General features: G+C 43.0%; 1 protein-coding gene across 1 annotated transcript in view; it reads left to right on the top strand.

The window, feature by feature from the left end:
* The window catches only part of LOC103185392 (sodium/potassium/calcium exchanger 4), a 65,460-nt gene that overhangs the window by 27,143 nt on the left and 18,092 nt on the right, over positions 1 to 20,225 (top strand). Inside the window, 2 exon segments of the mRNA XM_042338347.1 lie at positions 15,112 to 15,188; positions 17,608 to 17,682. Coding sequence (XP_042194281.1) covers positions 15,112 to 15,188; positions 17,608 to 17,682 — 152 coding nt within the window.

Here is a 20,225-nt window from a genome sequence, read left to right as displayed (position 1 = left end):
TTCCCAATATAAATCTTAAAGTTTGTTTTAGAAAGAATATAAAACCTCTGCCCTCTTGTTTCTCACGATCCGAGTCAAATAGATGTATCGGGCGACTGACAAGTCTTTTGACTGAGCCCTTCCACCCTGATTTTAGAATATTCCCCCCCCCCCTCCCCCAAAGGTGTCACTGCTGTCTTCGTTTTCAAAGCTGTCGGATTTGAGAGTGAGTGGGTGGAAAGATTTCTGTGGCAAGAGGTTAAGTTGCCAAACCTGTGGGTTTCTGCTGTTCCTAGTCCTCAGCCACTGATGTGCTGTATTAACCAAAAGGGAAATGTGACCAGAAAATAGACAGGAGTCCCAAATGAGTGAAAATGTTGATCCTCAATGAGTTTATCTCCTTCTTGAGCTGAGCTCCAGTGATGAATATCCAGAAGCTTGTCTAACAGCCTGTATTGCTAAAGATTTCACTAGTACATGGAAAAATATATCCTTGCAATTTTTTCCTGGTCAAGTACCTATCCAATTCCCTTTTGAAAGTTGTTACTGAATCTGCTTCCATCACCCTTTTCAGCCATAAAAACCGCTAGGCCAACAACAACATTGGTAGAAATGCTTCTCCTGTACGTTTGAATTTAAACCTGATTTACTTCTACTCTTTATCAAGTGTATATTAACATCGCTCTCACTCTCTGGAGCTGACGTGCACAGTGACTTCAAGCCATTGTACAGTTTAGGAACGATGCATGAGCTACAAAATCGGACACTTTCAAGCCTTTACCGAGTGTCAGATGGTATTTATCTATATTCCCCGACAAAATACGCAGCTGCTACAGTAAAGCCTGGGAAGCTCTTTGAGACGTCTTCCCGACACAAAAGGCGTAATATCAAATGCAAGGATTCTTATTATTATTGATAGAACATTGCGCAATTAATGCAACATTGGCGCCAATCCTGCTCCTGAATAAAAAATAGATTCCTGATAACTCGATGCTGGCTTATCTTGCCATTACCACTTAAGTCATCATGCCGTCAATATCCCAGCCGCATTTTGTTTAAGTATTCAATCGCATGCCTAACTCCCCACTCCAGATAACGTCACTGAGCTCTGTTCTCTTGTGGTTCACTGTATAAACAGATTCACTGTGATTAATCTTCTAGGCCTTAGAAATATTTATTTTAAAAATAAGATTAGGGGAGCCAAAGGTTCAGTGCAATAAAGACATCGCCAACAAAAATAGTTTTGCCTCCCAGCCAATGTATTCGAAATTAAGACTCTATGGCTCTATTTGAACAAGAAAAAGGAGTTTCTCTTGTTAAGCGAAAGGCCCTCCTGGCATGAAAGGCACTATACAAATATCATTTGTTGTTGTTTCTCCCGGTGTCCTGGCCAACAGATAAAACTGGTCATTCACTTCACGGCAATACTGGTTGTGGGACGTTGCTGTGTGCAAATTGGCTGCCACATTCGCCTCCAAAATACACAGTCAATAAACTTTATAGTAAAGTCCCGTGACACTCTTTCAGACATCTCACTAATGTGATATATGAAATACAAGGATTGTTATCTTTTGTCAGAGAGCTAGAGCTCGAGCTTCTGTATCTCCTTGTGATAATCTGCTGGCTGTCTTACTCCTTTCAGGATGTTGTATAACGTTATAATTAGTTTGGGGATGATATTGAAACCTGCTCAGTGCTTCATAATGACATTTAAATGGTGATTTTAGATTAATTGACAAGCGAGTTCTTGTGGAAAGGCAGTTTATTGTGTTCCGTGATGAGTTTGTAAATTATACTGGGATCCACTCACTCTTGCCCTAGGGTGAGCACTGAAATCAATCCAGATATCACTCCAGTTCACCACTTAGTGAGGTCCAATTTGCATCATTTCCTAACTGGATTCCTTAATATGGAATCCCGGTAACACAAGTGGAGTACCTGGACTCCTACAAAATCTTGGACACGTGTTTTTCCATGGGTTTGCCAACATGAATTAATTCTTGAAAGGTTTCCTTGTTAAGAGATGCCGCAAATTAGCTTTTTCACCTCACCACCTCCCCCTTCAGTTAACACAAGGGATTCAATATTCCATCAGCCTTTGCTTTCTGTTACAATCCCCGTTAACCTGTGCAGAGCGATTTGCCAAAACTCAACCACCCCTTATAATAATAATAATAATAATAATATAATCCTTGCATTTGATATAGTGCCTCATCACATCTCAAAGCACTTCACAGAATATACTGTAAAGTGAATTGACTGTATATTTGTGGGCAAAACCCGGCAGCCAATTGCGCACAACAGCGTCCCACAAAAACAGTCGTGGATTGAAGTGACCAATTCATTATTATTAATTTTTTTTGAAGGAATTATTAGCCCCGGAAAAGCGATCTGCCAATCGACTAACAGAAACCCTGGCAAAGGCACTTTGCTGTCATGTCACCAAGGATTGCTCACTGCAAGACGTGAAAAAGAGCGAGGGATTCTTTAAGTATACCTCAGTCCTTTTTATTTTATAGCTGTTGGGAGCTCATCATGTTCCATGACTGTACATAATGTACAGTCGTCTTATTTTAATTCGACTTCAGGAACCTCACACTCGTGTTCAAATCCCTTCACTCTCTGGCACCTCCTTCCCTCTCCGACCTCCTCACTCCCTAATCCACCACCCGGCACCTCCGCTCAACTGGTACCGACCCCCTGCTCATCCCTCACACCCTCCGCCCCACCATCAGAGGTCGCGCTTTCAGCCACTAAGCCCTGAAACTCTGGAACACTCTCCCTCAGTCCCTCCACCTTGCCCCTTCTCTCCCCTTTTTCAAGTCCCGCCTGAAAACCTTCCTCATCGACCGTGCTTACGGCCATCTCTCCCCTCCCCACCAACTGTGCCACTATCAAACCATTTAATTAATAATTTAAGAGATAGCGGAAATGTGCAGGAGCGAAGAGAGGAGTGGAACATACAAACATAGAAATTGCCAGACAAAAAAGACCACGCTCCATGTAGTTCGCATTCCACCATCCTGGTATTATAGCTTTCTACAATAATGGAGATGTTGATAGCAATTAATTCCGTATGCATTAGTCTACAGCAGACTGGAAAACTTTGGGAACATGAGATCCAAAGTTGCCTGGTTCTATCAAGCCATCCTATACTTACTACAACTAATAATAATAACAATGATAATTCCTGCATTTGATATAGCGCCTTATCACATCTTCGAGACGTCTCAAAGCGCTTCACAAGAATACACTGTAAAGTGAATTAATTTTACGTTTTGTAGGCAAAATTATATGTCATGTTTCAAATTACAAATTCAAATTAAATTAATTCAAATTAAATTATATGTCATGTTTCAAATTACAAATTACAAATTCAAATAAAATTAATTCAAATTAAAATTGAGCTTTACAGCTCTAATTACACGTTGTTTTGCTCTACTCTCTTGCAACCTCCGAAAATAATAATCTGATTTTAGTTTTTAAATTCGATTTAACTTTTGATACGACTCTATGAAACCCACTCTAAGCTGTTGTTTCCTCTCAACAGAGAACAGTATTTGCTTGTCTAATAATTGCTTACTGCTCATTCCGCAAACACTGGGAATCAAATTCTTTGCTGTCCCCACCATCCTGTAGCTCAGTGGTTAGAGCACTCGCTTTGCAAGTGAGAGACCTGAGTTCAGTTCCAGGCAGAGGGCGAAACCTCGGGCAAGTTTCCTTACTCCACACAGAGCCTAATAATAATCCCTCCAAAACCAAAAACAATAATTAAAAAATTGGTCATTTTCAATCTACGACTGTTTGTGGGACATTGCTGTGCGCAATTGGCTGCCGCGTTCGCCCACAAATATACAGTCAATTCACTTTACAGTGTATTCTGTGAAGCGCTTTGGGACGTCCTCCCGACGTGAAAAGCGCTATATCAAATGCAAGGATTATTATTATTATTATTATTACACACATACGTATCCCAAAATATAATTTTTTCTAAACAAAATCGATGTAATTTGCATTTGAATGCATGACGGCGTGAGAGAGAGAGAGAGAGAGAGAGAGAGAGGCGTGGTCAATCCAGAGGTAGTAGAACCATAATCATCGGTATTTATAGCAGGAGAATTCTCTTTGGCAGCCAAGTCGAGGGCATCCCTATTGAAATAGTAAGACACCTTGGAGTATTGATTCATGATCCTTTAGCCTTCAGACAATGTGCTGAGTGTATCAAGAAGCAAAAGATTCAGAGAGGGTCCGTCTGTTCAGCGAGATAAGGTGTTACCTCCCACTTATCTGCACAAAACTCAAAGCTATTGTTTAATCCACGCTGTCCTATTCCTCTTTACATTTGGTGGATCACTGTAAAGGGAAAGCAAATGTTAGCATTGTAGAGAGACAATGCAACCATTCAGCGGCAATGACAACACAGCCAACATTGGGTTAGATATAAACTATTAGCATGACACCTTTAAACAAATTCCCGTGTCATCGTTGGGGAGAGTGTAAAATGTCAGACCCCGACTTTGCTTTGGAATAATACCGGTTGGCTTAGTTGGTTTGGCTCTTCATACAGGAGGTCGTAAGTTCAAGACCCATGTCTGGACTTTGAGCTTGCACACACCAATACGGTGCTGGAGGTGTGCTGTGTTATCGGAGGCGCTGTCTTTCAGAGAACACGTTAAACCGAGGTCCCATCTATACCAGCTCAGGTGGATGTTAAAGATCCCCATGGAACTATTTGAAAAGCAAAGGCGGTTTCTCCCAGTGTTCTGGATAACAATCCCCCAAGTACAATCGGTCATTCAATTCGCAGCTGTTTGTGGGGCATTGCCTGCGCAAAGTATCAGCGTCGTACAAAAAATACACAGTCACTACCCTCTACAATAAAATCCTGTGAAGCACTTTGAGATGTCCTCCCAACATGAATGGAGCTATATCAATTGTTAAGATTATTGTTTATATTAATAATAATAATAAAGCAAACTAGAATATTGGGCACAGAGTCTTGTTGAAATAATTTGTTACAACCAGACAGTCCCAACAACTTTAATAATAAGATCAAGTGGGCAGTCAGCAGATGCTGATATCAGGATATTTTGGAGCCTCTGAGAAATCTCCTCCTTCACCCAACTACGAATATGGAACGAGCTGATTGCTACCCTGAACTGCACCATCTCCCTCGCAGTTTTTACAGTACAATGTTTAATGTGAAAACTACTTTTAGTAATTCGATGTGGAAATGTTGGGTAGGTTTCCAGATTAATATCCAAGGCCGTTTCAGTTTAGATTCAGGACTTTTAGAGATTTGGGCTTAAAAAGTTGCTAAACTATATATATGTATATATATATATACTGTATTCACCATGTTCTGCAAACGAGTTTGTTATGACTAACGGCAGGATCTTGTGACTATAGGGGATTGTGTAATGTTACAGGAGGTGCTGCTATACGGATATTTATCTTCTTTATATAGATTGGGTGATAAAGAGAGAGTAGTCACAGAAGCTGGGGTTTAACACACTGGGGAAGAAAAGACTGAGGAACGATTTTGTGAAAGTACTCAACATAATAATAATAATAATCATTGCCTTATCACCTCGCAAAGACGTCTCAAAACGCTTCACAGGATTTTACTGTGAAATGGAGTGACTGTGTATTTGCGAGTGAACGCAAATGAACAGCCATGAAATGAATGACCAATTTTTTTTTATTTGGGGGTGATTTTAGACCTGGCATTAGTCATAAAGAGAAAGGAGTTTCATGGCTGGTTGTGGGACATCATTGCAGTGGACAAATTAGCTGTGACATTCATCTGCAAAATACGCAGTCGCTGCACTTTAAAATATATACTTCGAAGCGTTTTGAAAACATCCTCCTGATGTGATAAAGCGTTATATCAAACGTAAGGAATGTTACTGTTAACACTGAACGGATCCCAAGGTGTCAGGGCTGACACTGTGAGTAATGGCCTCGTTAGCCTCATCAGCTAAACTCCGGAGTTCTGATGGTTTTCAGGCAATGGGTGAGGATTTGTCTCACACTCATTCTGGACCGTTGTCGTTTCAGAATATTTACCTGTGGCAGGACCTTGTGTTGTTGTAACGCCCTTTCTCATGAAAGAGAACGCGGAGGCGGTGGCTTTGAAAGTGCCCTTTCATGGATAAAGACCAAGTTCCTTTATGACCTGTCGGAATCCCACATCCACACCCAGATCAAATGGTCTGCTCCCGACCTGGCATCGGGCCACTTCTTTGGCTTGAAAGTACAGCGCTGTGGCTATGTAGTGTACAAAACACTGTGGCTGTGCACAGATGCACTGCACCTATTCCCCCCCACCCCCCCCGCCTCCACCACCCACCCACCCCCACAGTGTGAGTCGTGAGCTTCAGGACAAAGAGACAAGATGAACAAAACCCAAACACACAGGTTGTACTGACAACCCTGTCTGCTGTGACAAGCTATCAGCACTTGATAACCATTTGCATGAGTGCTTGTTATTTACATCTGTCTTCTCAGGAGAGAGGATGATAGCAGTGAACAATCTGATCTCTCTTTATCTCTCCCCCACTCCCTCCCTCTCCCCAACATGATATAGAACTGCATTGCCCTGCATTGCTGTTTATATCTAACCTATCCAACGGTGTCTGTCAAGCCTTGTTGATAAAGACGGTGCATTATTGAGTCAATTTCACAAGCGAACTGCTGCCAGTACAATTAATATATCGACATTAATATTTAAAGGGACTTTGTCGTCACCACAGGGAATAGCTGTTCAGAAAGGCTGAGGTCCCATGATCAGCCCTCGCTCGAAAAGCTGGGATGGTGTCTGAACACTACAGCCGTTGTTTTTTTTATCCTTTGGCATTAATTTTGCCTTTTTTTATATAAACAAAATAGATATATTATACAGGGTAACGAAAAAGTTGTGCTACCATTACAATGAGTCTTAAAAAATTATGGTTTTCTTTTAGATAATAGGGTAGATATCATGACTTTTTAGTCACCCTGTACGTCTATATTATATATATATACATTTCTTTATTCCAAGCTAAACAGGAGATATATTGCAAAGTTTGAAAGATGCTTTACGTGTGTACAAAGTCGGTGAATTATCTTGCTGGGATCTTCCCGGTGAAACCATCCCTGTTCAAAATTGTTAAGTTTGAGTCGAAATGAAAGCCCCCGCCCCGTCATTTCATCTGGTCGTTCTGTTCGACTGTAAATGAACAGTGCAATTCGCCCACGATCTGCCAGGTTCATTGCACGTTCACTTAAGAAATTAAAATGGATTGAAATTAAAACAAAGCCGCTTTTCAGCATCAGTGATGAACAATGAGAGCTAAACTGCAATGTGCATTAGAATCGCTCTCCAGCCTTAATTCCTCTTAAACATCCTATACACAAGTAGATGGGTTTGGTTTCGAAAATGCCCTTTTAACAAAGGCAAATTGATGCTCAACCAAGTACTTATTTCTCCAGTAATCAAACATCTGAACGAGACATCTAAGCAGCGGAAATGGTATCTGGGTAATAAAATGGTTCAAGTAAAATGTCAGCAGGACGTCTCAAAGCACTTCACAGGATTTTACTATAAAGTGCAGTGAGTGGGTATTTTAATCAGTCTGGACCTTGAGTTCGAAGTCCTGACCTGGGTCTTGAACCTCTGACTCCGAGGTGAGAGTGCTACCAATTGAGCTCGGCTGACACTCAAATCCATTTGGTGGTTGGTTGTTTAGCATGAGAAGCTTGTGAAGCAGCAGGAATAAAAAAGGAAAACGAATGTTACTTTATTGGGTTCTTGTTAAAGTCGCTGCCACAAATCACCACGGAATAAGAGTCTTGTAGAGTTCACGAACGACAAGGTCTTCTGTTAAATGTTACCGGTGTCCGTCCACCTCATCAACGTAAAGTGCATCGAAACGCTATCCTTGTGACGGGCGCTACATAAATGCAAACTGATGTTAGCCGAAACTAATGGCAATCGCAGGGTAAGGTATTAGCTAATTAATGTCAAAGGAACCAATTACCGGCAGAGTAACTGATGTCATGTGAGTGTTTGGCAGATTGAGGTATATTTTGTGTCCGACAAGCTATCGGCAAATTTGGTGAAATTGTTTGCAGTGTTGATTTATTGCGAGTGGATTCCTGATGCGATGGTGCTGGGTTTTTTACTGCGTGCCGGGCACTGAAATGGTTAGGTTGCTTAAGGGTATGACTGAACCTGGCAAGATGGATGCATTTGGATATTGCCTTTTCCCTCCTTGACTATCACACTAAAAAATAAACCCATCTCCTGCTTCTCAAACGCCGCTGTGATTTCAAGGCAATTGTTTTGTGCTCGGATTCTCCCGTTGGTTAGTGATCACGCTTAGGCCATGTTTGGAAACGGTTCAAGATGTGAACAGATCCAGAGATCATATGACGTCTCAAAACGCTTCATAGGATATACTGTAAGGTGGTTTGTCTGTGCATTTTGTGGGCAAAACACGCAGCCGGTATGCGCGCAGCAGTGTCCCGCAAACAGCTCTACAGCCATGACCAATTTTATTTGGGGGGATTGTTGGCCAGGACACCGGGAAAAAAACTCCCTTCTCTTTTTGAGTAGCGCCGTGGAATCTTTTAACATCCACAGACGGGACCTCGGTTTAACGTCTCATCCGAAGGACGACACTTCTGACAATGCAACACACCGCCCAGCGCTGCATTGGAGTGTCAGCTAAAACGATGTGATTCCAAGTCCCGACTTGGCGCTTGAACCCACAACCTTCTGACTCAGAGGCAAGAGTACGGGAACCACATGGTTAAACACTTGCCCTGTAAGTGCATTCCTTGGCGATCGAAGCTGCTCACTGACACAGTGCTCCTCTCTTGTAGCGAATCAAATTAACTTACGGGGCTGCGACGAGGAAAGATTTAATTACGGTCAATCAGATAATAATTATTAAGAGTGTGTTACAAATGCAATCCCATGTACTGTTAAAGTGGCGTGGCTGTTACCGTAACTCCTTTTGGCAAGTTTGCAGGTAAAAATACTCCTCGGATCAGAGATGTGGCAAACAGTAAACCTTGCAGCAGGCAGACATAGCACCTTATCACGTGGCCAACTCTAAAGTGTAGAGACTGTGCATTCGAAGGTGAATGCAGCAGCCGTTATGTGTACCATGGGACAGTTAACCTGCTGTACTGAGCAGGGATTCAAATGTCTCATCCGAGGGTTGGCATCTCTGACAGTGCAACCGTTACCCCATTTCGTTCGTGCCATTCAAGGCTGTGAGCTCGAGTCCTGATGAGGGAATTGAACTCACAAGCTCAACGGAGCCTAGCTGACACCGAAATAAAGCAGGTCACGGTTTATGCCCTTCCCTGGCTTTATGCCTTGCCTTCCCAGCGCTCCGAGAAGCTGTGTCAATGCAAGTTGTTGCTCTATTTAAAGCTCTTTGGTGCACCGCATTGTTTGTGTTCTTCGAAGTTCACAGCATATCCTTGAACACGGCAGATATTCCTACGCAAATAAAATGGTGCCGGAAAAGCCTGGGAATGACACATCAGGTGTAATTGCGATTAATTAGCGACGTCCCAGCAAGTTGCTCAGCCTGTTAATCGCTAGAGAATTTAAGTTTCTTTTCTCCCAATCGGATGGCTTTGTGTTGATGCCAGACCGAGGTGTAGGTGTTTCTTCGAAGGGAAAAAACACAAAATAACTGCCAACATCATGGTTACTGCAGTATTAACATTACTAATATTCTTCAAAATGTTTAGGATTAAAACGATGGGAATCTCCATCAAACCTCTAGGTTTCCATCCAACATATCTATTTTGTCTTTGAATTGAAACCTGGTGCGTCTTTAGAGTCAGATTCTCCGTCAGTGCTGCTTTGAAAATGTAGCTCGTGCAAAGAATATATAATAATAATATTAATCCTTGTATTTGATACACTATAGCGCCTTACCACGTCGTCGAGACGTCTCAAAGTGCTTCACAGGGATATACTGTGTTTTTCGGGCGAAACCTGGCAGCCAGTTGCACACAGCGGTGTCCCACAAACACTCGTATATATTTTTTGAAAGGATATTGTTGAGCTTCAGTTTATCCCTCTGCTTCTCTTCCCATTCTGGTCAACCTGAGACCTTCAAGCCTATGAACTGAGCTGACTTGCTCTCTGGCTTCTACCCATGTTAACCACGAGAGGGCCTATGGGAGCAGCTGATCACCCTCTGATGTTCCCCTGCGTGTCTATGAACAGATTGGCGCAGTGGATGGTTGACAATATGTCTCAACAACCTCAATGACTGTGTGTGGTGGCTTGTACTCCACTGTATCACCTGCATTGCATCGAGAAGCAATCGGGGTGGATTAACTTGAAACACCTTTTAAGGTTAATTTTTTATTCCTTGGACAGTTACAGAGAGAACAACAAAGAGTTGACCCAAACCTGGTCGATGGCGGTTAGACTAACCTACAAGAGGTGATTGGGTTTATTTGATGCCTTGTGTTTCTACCTGTCTTTCTACAAGCGTGTAATGCTCCCATTTGCACTTGTCACTGGAGTGGATCTGTTGTGGCTCTCTCCAGTGATACTGCTCAGGAAAGGGCTCGGAAAGTACTTTAATAGCCGGTCATTATAGTCTCGGAGATGCCTCATTCTTCAGGTAACTATCAGGAGCGAAGAAATTATCCCCTTGTTCAAGAGGGGATTACCTATCCTTGCATTTGATATTGCGCCTTATCACATCGTTGCGACATCTCGAAGCGCTTCACAGAATATATTATAAAGCGGATTGACTGTATGATTTGTGGATGAAATACGGCAGCCAATTGTGCACAGAGCGTCCCACAAACAGTCGTGGATTGAGTGACCAAATTTGATTATTACCCCCTGGAAAGCAATCTGCCATTCATCTAACAACCAGGTTCCAACTCACTGCTAGGTAAACAGAGGTGTGTGTGTGTGGAGTAACGAAACTTGCCCAACGTTTCGCTGTCAAAGCAGGTGGCCATTTGTTCGTAATCCTTTGACGTTGATGTGTTAAGTCGCAGGAAGAGTTGAGTAGTGGTGCCCACATCCTGTTTGTACTCTAATCAATTTGAACTCTGCCTACGACATTCTCCCAGGTCAATACCGGAATTCTTACGTCTGGTTGTGCTGGGATCTCTTCCGAGGGAATGTTATTCCTTTCCTTTCCGAAAGTAGTTGTTATTATTTCGGCCTCTCTCTTTAGTTCCTTCTGCGCTGCGCCCTCTTCTGTTGCAAAGCCGCAATCGGCTGTCCTGCCACTTGTGTCAAGATCTTTGAGACGTGATAAGGCGCCACATCAAAAAAANTCCAAGGCTTATTATTGTAATTATTATATCTCGTCTCCGTGGCTAGGATTGATAAGGTCAATCCAGCGGCAGAAGGAGAACCATTTGAAGGACTCGATCGGATAAAACCGGGCTCGTTGTGTGAAAAGTAGTTCAAGTCGAAATAATAAATGCTCAGAGAGGTACAATTGGTGTTAGCAATTTTCAGCCTCCCTGTAGGTTTAAATGTCCTATTTTAGTGCACTGCTGAGACAGTGATGAGCATTGGGAAATGTTCTATTTGTCACATAAATTAGGCGTTCCTTCCGTTCTATTGACCCAGCTGTGCTTGCTGTTCAAATCTTCATCAATCAGAATATCATTAAAACATCGTTTCACAAACCTCTGTTTTTGTTCTGAGCGTGCTCTTGAAGTGTGGGTGTGTGTGTGTCTGTGTGCACGGGTGGGTGGGGGAGGGCAGGGGTTGAAGAAAGTCCGCACTTTTGTTCTCAACCCACCAGTCTCAAAAGATCACGGTAATCTCCGAACAGTACTTGCGTCGATGAGTAAATGAAATTGGTCAGCATTTCATCGTAATAATTATAATAATAATAAGCCTTGTATTTGATATAGCGTCTGAACACATTGTTGAGACGTCTCAACAGAGCTTTGTGGAATATATTTGCAACGTATATTTGCTGTGTATTTTGTGGTCTTTGCTGCAGTGTCCACCGACAAGATACACACTCCCTACACTTTGCGGTAAAATCCAGTGAGGAGTTTTGAGACGTTCCCCCAGTCATAAAAGGCTCTATGTATCAAATGCAAGGATTATTATTATTGTTATTAGTGACTTGTGTTAACTGTCTAAGCATCGCTGTCTTCAGATCACTTGGTGCTTTGGTTAGAGGGCTTTTACCTTAAACCCGTGAAACATTTTCCCTGATGAAAAAATTAATAGAAAGGCAGGATGTCAAAATAAAACCTGCGGGTAACTATTCAATTTATATATTTTCTCTTTCACTGCTTTAATTTAGACCTCAACATCCAGTTCTCTTTAAAAAAAATAATAATCTTTGCTTGAGTCCTGTTCGGTATTGCACATCTCAAGCCATTTCAGAACACATCAAAATATATCAAGATCAGAACATTGCTTTGTGTAAGATGTTAGCCTGGCTCTGCTGGTAACATTCTCATCTCCGAGGCAGGAACTTGTCGGTTCAAGCATCCAGGTGTGGAGCTTTCAGTTCACCGTCTTGCTTTAGGCTCCAAGCTGTGCTGAGAGAGGTTCCCTAGCCGTCGGTGGCCGGGCTTTCAGCCTCTCTGCCCCCACACTCTGGAACTCCATCCCACGGTCCCTTCGCCTCGCTTCCTCCCTCGCCTCCTTCAAGGCCGGTCTCAAGATCCTCCTCTTCGATCGTGCCTTCGGTCGCCCTCCCACCTGTCTGCCTTCCCTTCACCCCTACCCCACCCCTCCCCCATGCTCGGGTCCTGACTCCTGACTGTCCAGCGCCTTGGGATGTCCTCCCAATGTGAAAGGCGCTCTATAAATGTCATTTTGTTGTTGTTGCATCTTAAAGTCCTTTGGAACTTTCTAACCTCATTAAACTGAGGTCCCATCTGCGCGTTAAAGCGGATCTTAAAGATCTCTTGTTTGGTCAACAATCCAATGGATTTTTAGATAGAAGATTGGTCATTCACTCAGAGGACATTGCTGTGAGAAAAGTGTATATTTGCTACAAATATGCACAGTCACAACATCTTCCATAAACCTCTGAAGGGTTTTCAGCTGTTTTGATGCAATAAGTCGCAAGGGTTAGTCAATCGCCTAACAGTACCCACTCGCTGTGTCAATCCATCACTGAGTTCAATTCCAGGCAGGTCAGGGTGAAACCTTGGGTAAGTTTCCTTACTCCACTCAGAGCCTAATAATAATCTCTCCAAAACAAAACAATAGTAAATGAGTCATTTTCAATCCACGACTGTTTGTGGGACAATTGGCTGCCGCATTTCACCCACAAAAATACAGTCGATTCACTTTACAGTGTATTCTGTGAAGCGCTTTGAGACGTCTCGAAGACGTGAAAAGCGCTATATCAAATGCAAGGATTATTATTATTATATTATAAGTAAGAGCAGGTAAAGGTGGGAAAGAGGATGCGTTGCTATTTGTTCCATGGCAACAAGTTCCACAGAGTTTTTAAACCAACGGGAGATTTTGTTTTTAATTAAAATTCACGGCGCAGTTTATTTTTATGCATCGTAACTGCAAACTCAGCAGTTCTGCTGTGAAGAATTCAATCTTGGCCCGGGTACCTTCTTTAAATATTCAAATGGAAACTGCCTGATTCAATTTTATAATTCATAACGCTAACCATTAATCATTTATAAACTGAACAATCTTGAGGAGCGTTAGAATTTGGGAGCTGTGCGTTGCTGTAAACAACCTCAAAGTACTGGAGAGAGTCAGTGACTCCATGGAAAGCAAATAATTTTATTGTAACCGTGGTTTATAATATTAATAACCACCCTTGCATTTGATATAATACCTTTCGCATTGGGAGGATGTCGTAAGGTGCTTTGCAAGAATATACTGTGAAGTGGAGTGACTGTACATTATTATAGTTGAACGCAACACCAGTAACAAATTACATGCGTGTGGCACCTTTCACGTCGGGAGGATTTGGATCACAGACAGAGATTTGGACCTCAAACAGGGATTTGGACCACAGCAGCCAATTTGCACGAGGCAAAGCCCCACAAACAGCCACAAAGCGATTCAACAATTTTATTTGGGAGATTGTCGGCCAGAACACCGAGAGAAAACCCCTTCTCTTTGCTGAATGGTGCTGCGAGATTCTTTAACGTCCGGTTGAACAGGCAGACAGGTCCTCAGTTTAAGGTCTTCATTTGAACGGTGGAACCTTTAACAGTGCAGTACTCCAAATCTCTCCCCACATTGTGTTGGAGTGTCTGTTTGTTGGAAAGCTTCAAGCCTGTGATCTGCGAGTATCACAATCTGATGTTGTTTTGTGCGACAGATGGGAACCACGAAAATAATTTGGATGAAGGAGGCAATTCGGCCCATTTGATCTCATCTTTGCAGAATACCCACCCAACTTTCTAGTTCCAGTCACTGCTCATGAAATGGTCCTCCAACCAAGGTTAATCCAAACAAGGTTGATTAATTCTGTTTTTAGAAAAAAAGGAGACAAATAGAAAATCTTTAGCTGGACGTAACCTAAGGATAAAGGTGAGACACAGAGGTGGGGTGCCAGTTCATTGAATGCAGAGTGTGTGATGCATTGTAATAATAATGTTAATAAATAATAATAATCCTTGCATTGAGTTAGCACCTTTATCACGTCGTTGAGATGTCTCAAAGCGCTTCACAGGATTCGCTGTAATGTGGACTGATAGTGTATTTTGTGGGTGAACGTAAGACAAAGTTGGGAGAAAGATAACTTGTGAGGTAGAGGGGTGGTGGATTGGGGCCAAGGCAGGTCGGAGATCACAAAGATCTGAGTGAAAGGGTAAGCGAGGAGAGCGAAAACCTTCTCCTGTGACTTCTGTTGTAAACCTCGAAATAATCAGTCTTGTCAACTGGTTAAGCTGAGGAAAATGTGAAGTGCTCTCAGTGAACCTGAGTTAAGATCATTTGCTTTAACTCTCAAAGGTTTGATATGTTTCACCTCCTGCGATACTGTTTCTTGCTCGCGAGAGGACCCGATCTGATATTTTATTCCTGTTCTTGTGATGCACTGCTAACACATGCGTCATATCCTCCCATTGTTGTTTGTTCCAGAGCCCCTCCGAGCATCCTTAACAATCGCTTTACTGCCTTTTGTTTCATTACAGCTATCCACGAGTTTCCAGATGATCTTTTCACCAATAAGGAGAGGCAGCATGGAGCGATACTGCTTCATATCACGGCAGTAAGTAGATTTATACGTCTCACGTGGGACTACGGCAATAACCCATTACTTTATTTGATATTTGTTATCTCCCAACCAAACACAGTGCTTGTCACTTCCAGTTAGAGTGTGGATGAGTGAAGAAGATTAATACCCGGTGTTTGGCAAGTAAAGGATATTAAGGGTCCGGAGAGAAAGGAAGAAAATGTAATTACCGATTTAGAACTGTACGGCCATAGAAATTTACTGGACAAAAGAAGGCCATTCAGCCCATTGTGTCTGCGCTGGCTCTTTGAAAGAACAATCCATTCAGTCCCAACACACCTGCCTTTCCTCTATTCCCTTGCAAATTCCTACTTTCTTCGATGCGTATCTAGTTCCCTCTCGAAAGTAAAGGTGGATTCTGCCTTGCCCACTGCACCCGGTGGGACATTCCACGTCATGTCCACCCTCTGTGTAAATGGCGTTGACGCAGGACAGCTGCAAATAGGAAAATATTCTATTCCCCAAACCTCCCAACCTTCACCTACACCACCAGCGCAAACAAAAATAGATCTTTTGTGCGGGCTTTCAAAACAGACGAAGAGTTTTACTTGTTCGGCCTTCCTCCGGAGACTTGAGAAGATGAGGCACTTTTGTACTGGCTGCTTTCAATTATTTTTGACATTCTAAGGAAAAAGTCCCTGTTGGAGTTTTTTTGTGAACGGTGTCGATTCCAGAGGTTCTTCAGTAACGCAACAGCACCAACAAATTACATGTCACGCCAAGAGGACATCCCAAGGCGCTGGACAATGAGGGGTTTGCACCCGAGCTGGGGGTTGGGATCAAGAGGGGTGGAAGGCAGGGGGGGTAGGGGTAGGAGGTGGGGGTAGGAGGGTGACCCAAAGCGCGGTCGAAGAGGAGGGTCTTGAGATGGGAGGGTCTTAAAAGAGGCATAACTGATGTATGTAACTGGAAATGTCTCAAGCCGAGACTCCAGATACACCAGGAAGTACACATTGCGAAGTTGCCGTAGGCAGATGCTCAGGCCTCACCCTCTGCTCTGGAGGTGTTAAACCACGTGGCGTATCTGGGCGCCAGCCTTGCTCAGTCACTGCTACAGGCCAATAGTTGCTGGCCTTTCCAATCCACTGACACCTTAATGTACTGCCGGCAGCACGTTAAGGCTTCCGGAGGAGTTCCATCACATTTACTGCTTCAGCGATCAGAAATCACCCGTTTGACCTGTGCAAACGAGTACAACTCATCCCTTTCTCGCTGTTAAAGGGAGGAAAGCAGCAGCTGAAAGCAAATCACAGCACAGCCCGCGTCTCAGTGACTTGAGAATTATATATTCCAGTTGAGGAATTCATTAAGTTAAAACCTGTGCCTTTTGGCAGACAACCAGCAATGCCGGCAAAGCTCGGAGGTGGCTCCAGACGCCCTGCAATAAGACATTCAAAATAGCTCCTGAACGCAGGGCAGTGGAGAAAAATGAATCAATGATCTGAAATATCTTAATGAAACGAGCACACAGAGAGCAGCAGAAACCCTCAGCCCTCCCTCACCACCATGCTGACCTAGGTTAATCAATCCCATGGTGGTTGAGTCTACTCCTGTTAGCCTTCGGAATAGGCTCAGTGATGTACTTTGTTTTACAACGGTGCTAATGAATAATCAGAGTTTGCTTCGCATCTTCCATTGCTAATATTCTTGCTGTGCAAATTGAGTGAATATTTTGTTTGTGACTGCTGTCTGTGGAGTCAATAACTGTTGGGTTCACTGTTGTATCTGCCCCACCATTCTGCCTCGTTCTCTGGAACTCCAACCCACAATCCCTCCGACTCATTCCCTCCAACTCGCTGCCTCCCTTCCTCACCTCATTCAAGGTCCGTTTCAAGACCTTCCTCTTTGCCCAGACTATTGGCCATCTTTCCTCTCTCCACCACTGCTGTTGAGCGCTTTGGGATGTCCTCCCGACCTGAAAGGCGCAGTATAAACTTTCATTGGAAGTTGGGTTCTAACCAAAGGAAATAAATAATGTTATTTTGATAAAATTTGAAATACAAGTGAGACTCCTTAACGTCCTCGTCATTGTTTAACTCGATGCTGGGAGTTATGGTTGAAGCAAAAAGCATCGATGTATTTAAGAGTTAGCTTGAGGCATATTTGTGAGGGAGAAGGAAACAGAGGAGTATTGGGGGTTGGGGGGGGGAAGGAGTGGGGTTCAGGTGCAGTATAAATCCTGGCATGGACGAGTTGGGCTGAATGGCCTGTTTCTCTGTCCCATCATTCCATATAATTGTGTGTTGTCTATACTGACTTCTTGTTGTTAATGAAAGCAAGGCGGCACTGCTTATGTTGCCCATGTGCTGCTTATCAGGCAGTGAACACTTCATAAAGAGAAAACTGAGTGTCTTAAAAACTGACTGACATTATTGTTTTCTCTCTCTCTTCACAGACTATGTACATGTTTTACGCACTGGCTATAGTGTGCGATGATTTCTTTGTTCCGGCTTTAGAGAAAATCTGTGAGGTAATGTTATATTCACAGCTAAGTGAGCGAAACGGAAGCCTTTTGCAGTTTGCTTTGGACAAGTGCCGGGAATCAGCCTGGATGTAGGAATATGGGGAATTCAAATCCGCATTAGGGCACCTTTTAAACAGATTATCAGATTCCTATTAATCACACAGTAAACTCGCCTCTGTAATACTACTAGAGGAAATTGAAATGAGTGCGTGTGTGTGTCTGTGTGTGTGGGAGGGGGAGGGATAACAAATCAATTGTATTTAAAGTAATCCTGGGGACCAGGTTCAGACTATGACTGAAAAGCCGAGAGTCAGGTTTAAGTGTTTTATGAGCATTATCGAAATTCCTTCATCGAGTCAGTGTTTTTTGACTAAGTTTTGATGTGCTTGCTTTAGTTTAGAATATCCTAATCCTTGCATTTGATATAGAGCCTTATCACGTCGTCGAGACGTCTCAAAGCGCTTGATGGAATACACCGTAATTGACTGTATTTTGTGGGCGAAACGCGGCAGCCAATTGCGCACAGCTAGTGTCCCACAAACAGTCGTGGATCGAGTGACCAGGACACTGTATCCAGAAGCCGGTGACTTTTCTTAAGCATTTTCCTCGCGGTTTCATTCATCAGAAGGTGCTCCGCTTGCTTGAGGGGGAGAAGGCTTTATTGGGATGCTGTTTCAAAGGTGAAAGTTGTACGGTACATGCAATGTAGGACATCACTGGAGGCGAGACTGATTTTAGGAAGACACCACCTGGGGGATTGTATATCTAATTACATAAGCAGACCTGCACTGTTCCCCGGTTGTTATTAATAATAGAAAACGGAGGAAAAAAAACCACACTACTGAGCTAGACCATGCAGAACAGATGTCGTTGCAATCGAGTGCAGTAATCTAATGGAGGGGTTGGGTCGAGATTACAAATGGCACAAGCAGAACCTGATTTGAAAGCTCCCTCGTTGTTAGCTCAGTCTCTCTCTCTGTCTCTGGCACCCAATTCTCTGACCTTTCAGCTTCACTGTTTGTTAACAGGAGAATTATCTAATCCCAAAACAAAACGGGAAACAAAAACAGGACTGTTTGTGGGACACTGCTGTGTCGAATTTCAATTGATCTTGTATTTCCATGAAAGCCCAGATGCATTTCGATAGATTGTCCAAGTGTCTAAGCAGTGATCCTTTGCTGAGATAGTTCATTTGAGGCGCTTTAAGAGATGAGGCGGTATATCAAATGCAAGGATTATTATTGTTATTACTTACTGGCACTAAGTCCCTTTTATCACTGGCTGATTTTGCTTAAAACTACCTGTTAATCTTTCTGAACCTTAAGTATTGTTCTTATTTTGGGGACGACTGGTAATAATAATGCAATAATAATAATCCTTGCATTTGATATAGTGCCTAATCATGTCGTTGAGATGTCTCAAAGCGCTTCACAGAATATACTGTAGAGTGGAGTGACTGGGTGTTTTGTGGGCGAAAACAGCAGGGAGGGTTGGGGAGAGGGAGCGAGAGAGAGAGTGGGAGGATGGAGGGTAGGTTAAAGCTGTGGTTCTCTCTTGGCCAGGTCTTAATTCTGGCAACCGGGAGAAACACTGAACAGAGTCAGAACAAAGGACTTTCCTCAAGGAGGTTAAGGACAAGAGACTTCCGCTCACTCTTCTTACCCTCTGTAGCAGCTGGTGTAAGAGTAGCATTGGAAACAGCCCTTGGAAAGCAGGGATGGCTTGAAATAGGGAGGGAGTTTAAGAGGAACGAGAGAAGCTAAATCGAGTACTTGCTTATCACTGAGTTTAAAACATTTTGGAACACGTCGGAAAAAAAATTGCCACCCGATTTTATAAAATTTAATGTTCCCTTTTCTATTCCGATTGCTATTTATAATTTATAATCTCATTACAGTTATTTGAAAGTGCCGAGTGATGAATAGGATTGACACAGGGAACAGTGAATTGGCCTCAGAATTTGGGGGTACTTTTCCTACGACATTAGCCCACAAAATACAGCCATTCACTTTACAGTATGTTCCGTGAACGTCTCGAAGACGTGATAAGGCACTATATCAAATGCAAGGATTATTATTATTATTTTTATTATTAGTAGTTCAAACCTGGATGCAAATGTTGCTTCGGCCACAGCAATACACAGTCACACGCACCACTTTGCAGTGTATCCTGCGAACTGCTTTGAGGCGTCTCGACGACGCAATATGGCGCTGTTAAGGATTATTATTAGTCCAACTCACTTAAGAACATAAGAATTTGCTGGTTCGCCTTCCATCATCCTGGCAGTCGCTTGACATGTCGTGTCCCCAAACTACATACTGCGTCCCCAGATATTATTTTCTAGCAGAAATCTGTCGAATTTGTTCTTGAAACATACAACGTTTCTGCTTCCACCGTCTGTCTTCCTGAGCCGTGTAGCTGTTTTTTGCAGACTAGGTATCCGGTCCAGGCCGTGTAGAGTGAGGAGCTTTATGTGACTGTCAGGGCTTAATTAAAAACACCACACTGATCCTACACTTTAAACATTAATACTTTACACCAGTGGTGGC

This window comes from Callorhinchus milii, unplaced genomic scaffold (assembly GCF_018977255.1).
Source record: "Callorhinchus milii isolate IMCB2004 unplaced genomic scaffold, IMCB_Cmil_1.0 Scaffold9, whole genome shotgun sequence".
NCBI classification, from domain to species: domain Eukaryota; kingdom Metazoa; phylum Chordata; class Chondrichthyes; order Chimaeriformes; family Callorhinchidae; genus Callorhinchus; species Callorhinchus milii.
This window is presented reverse-complemented; position numbering and strand designations above follow the sequence as displayed.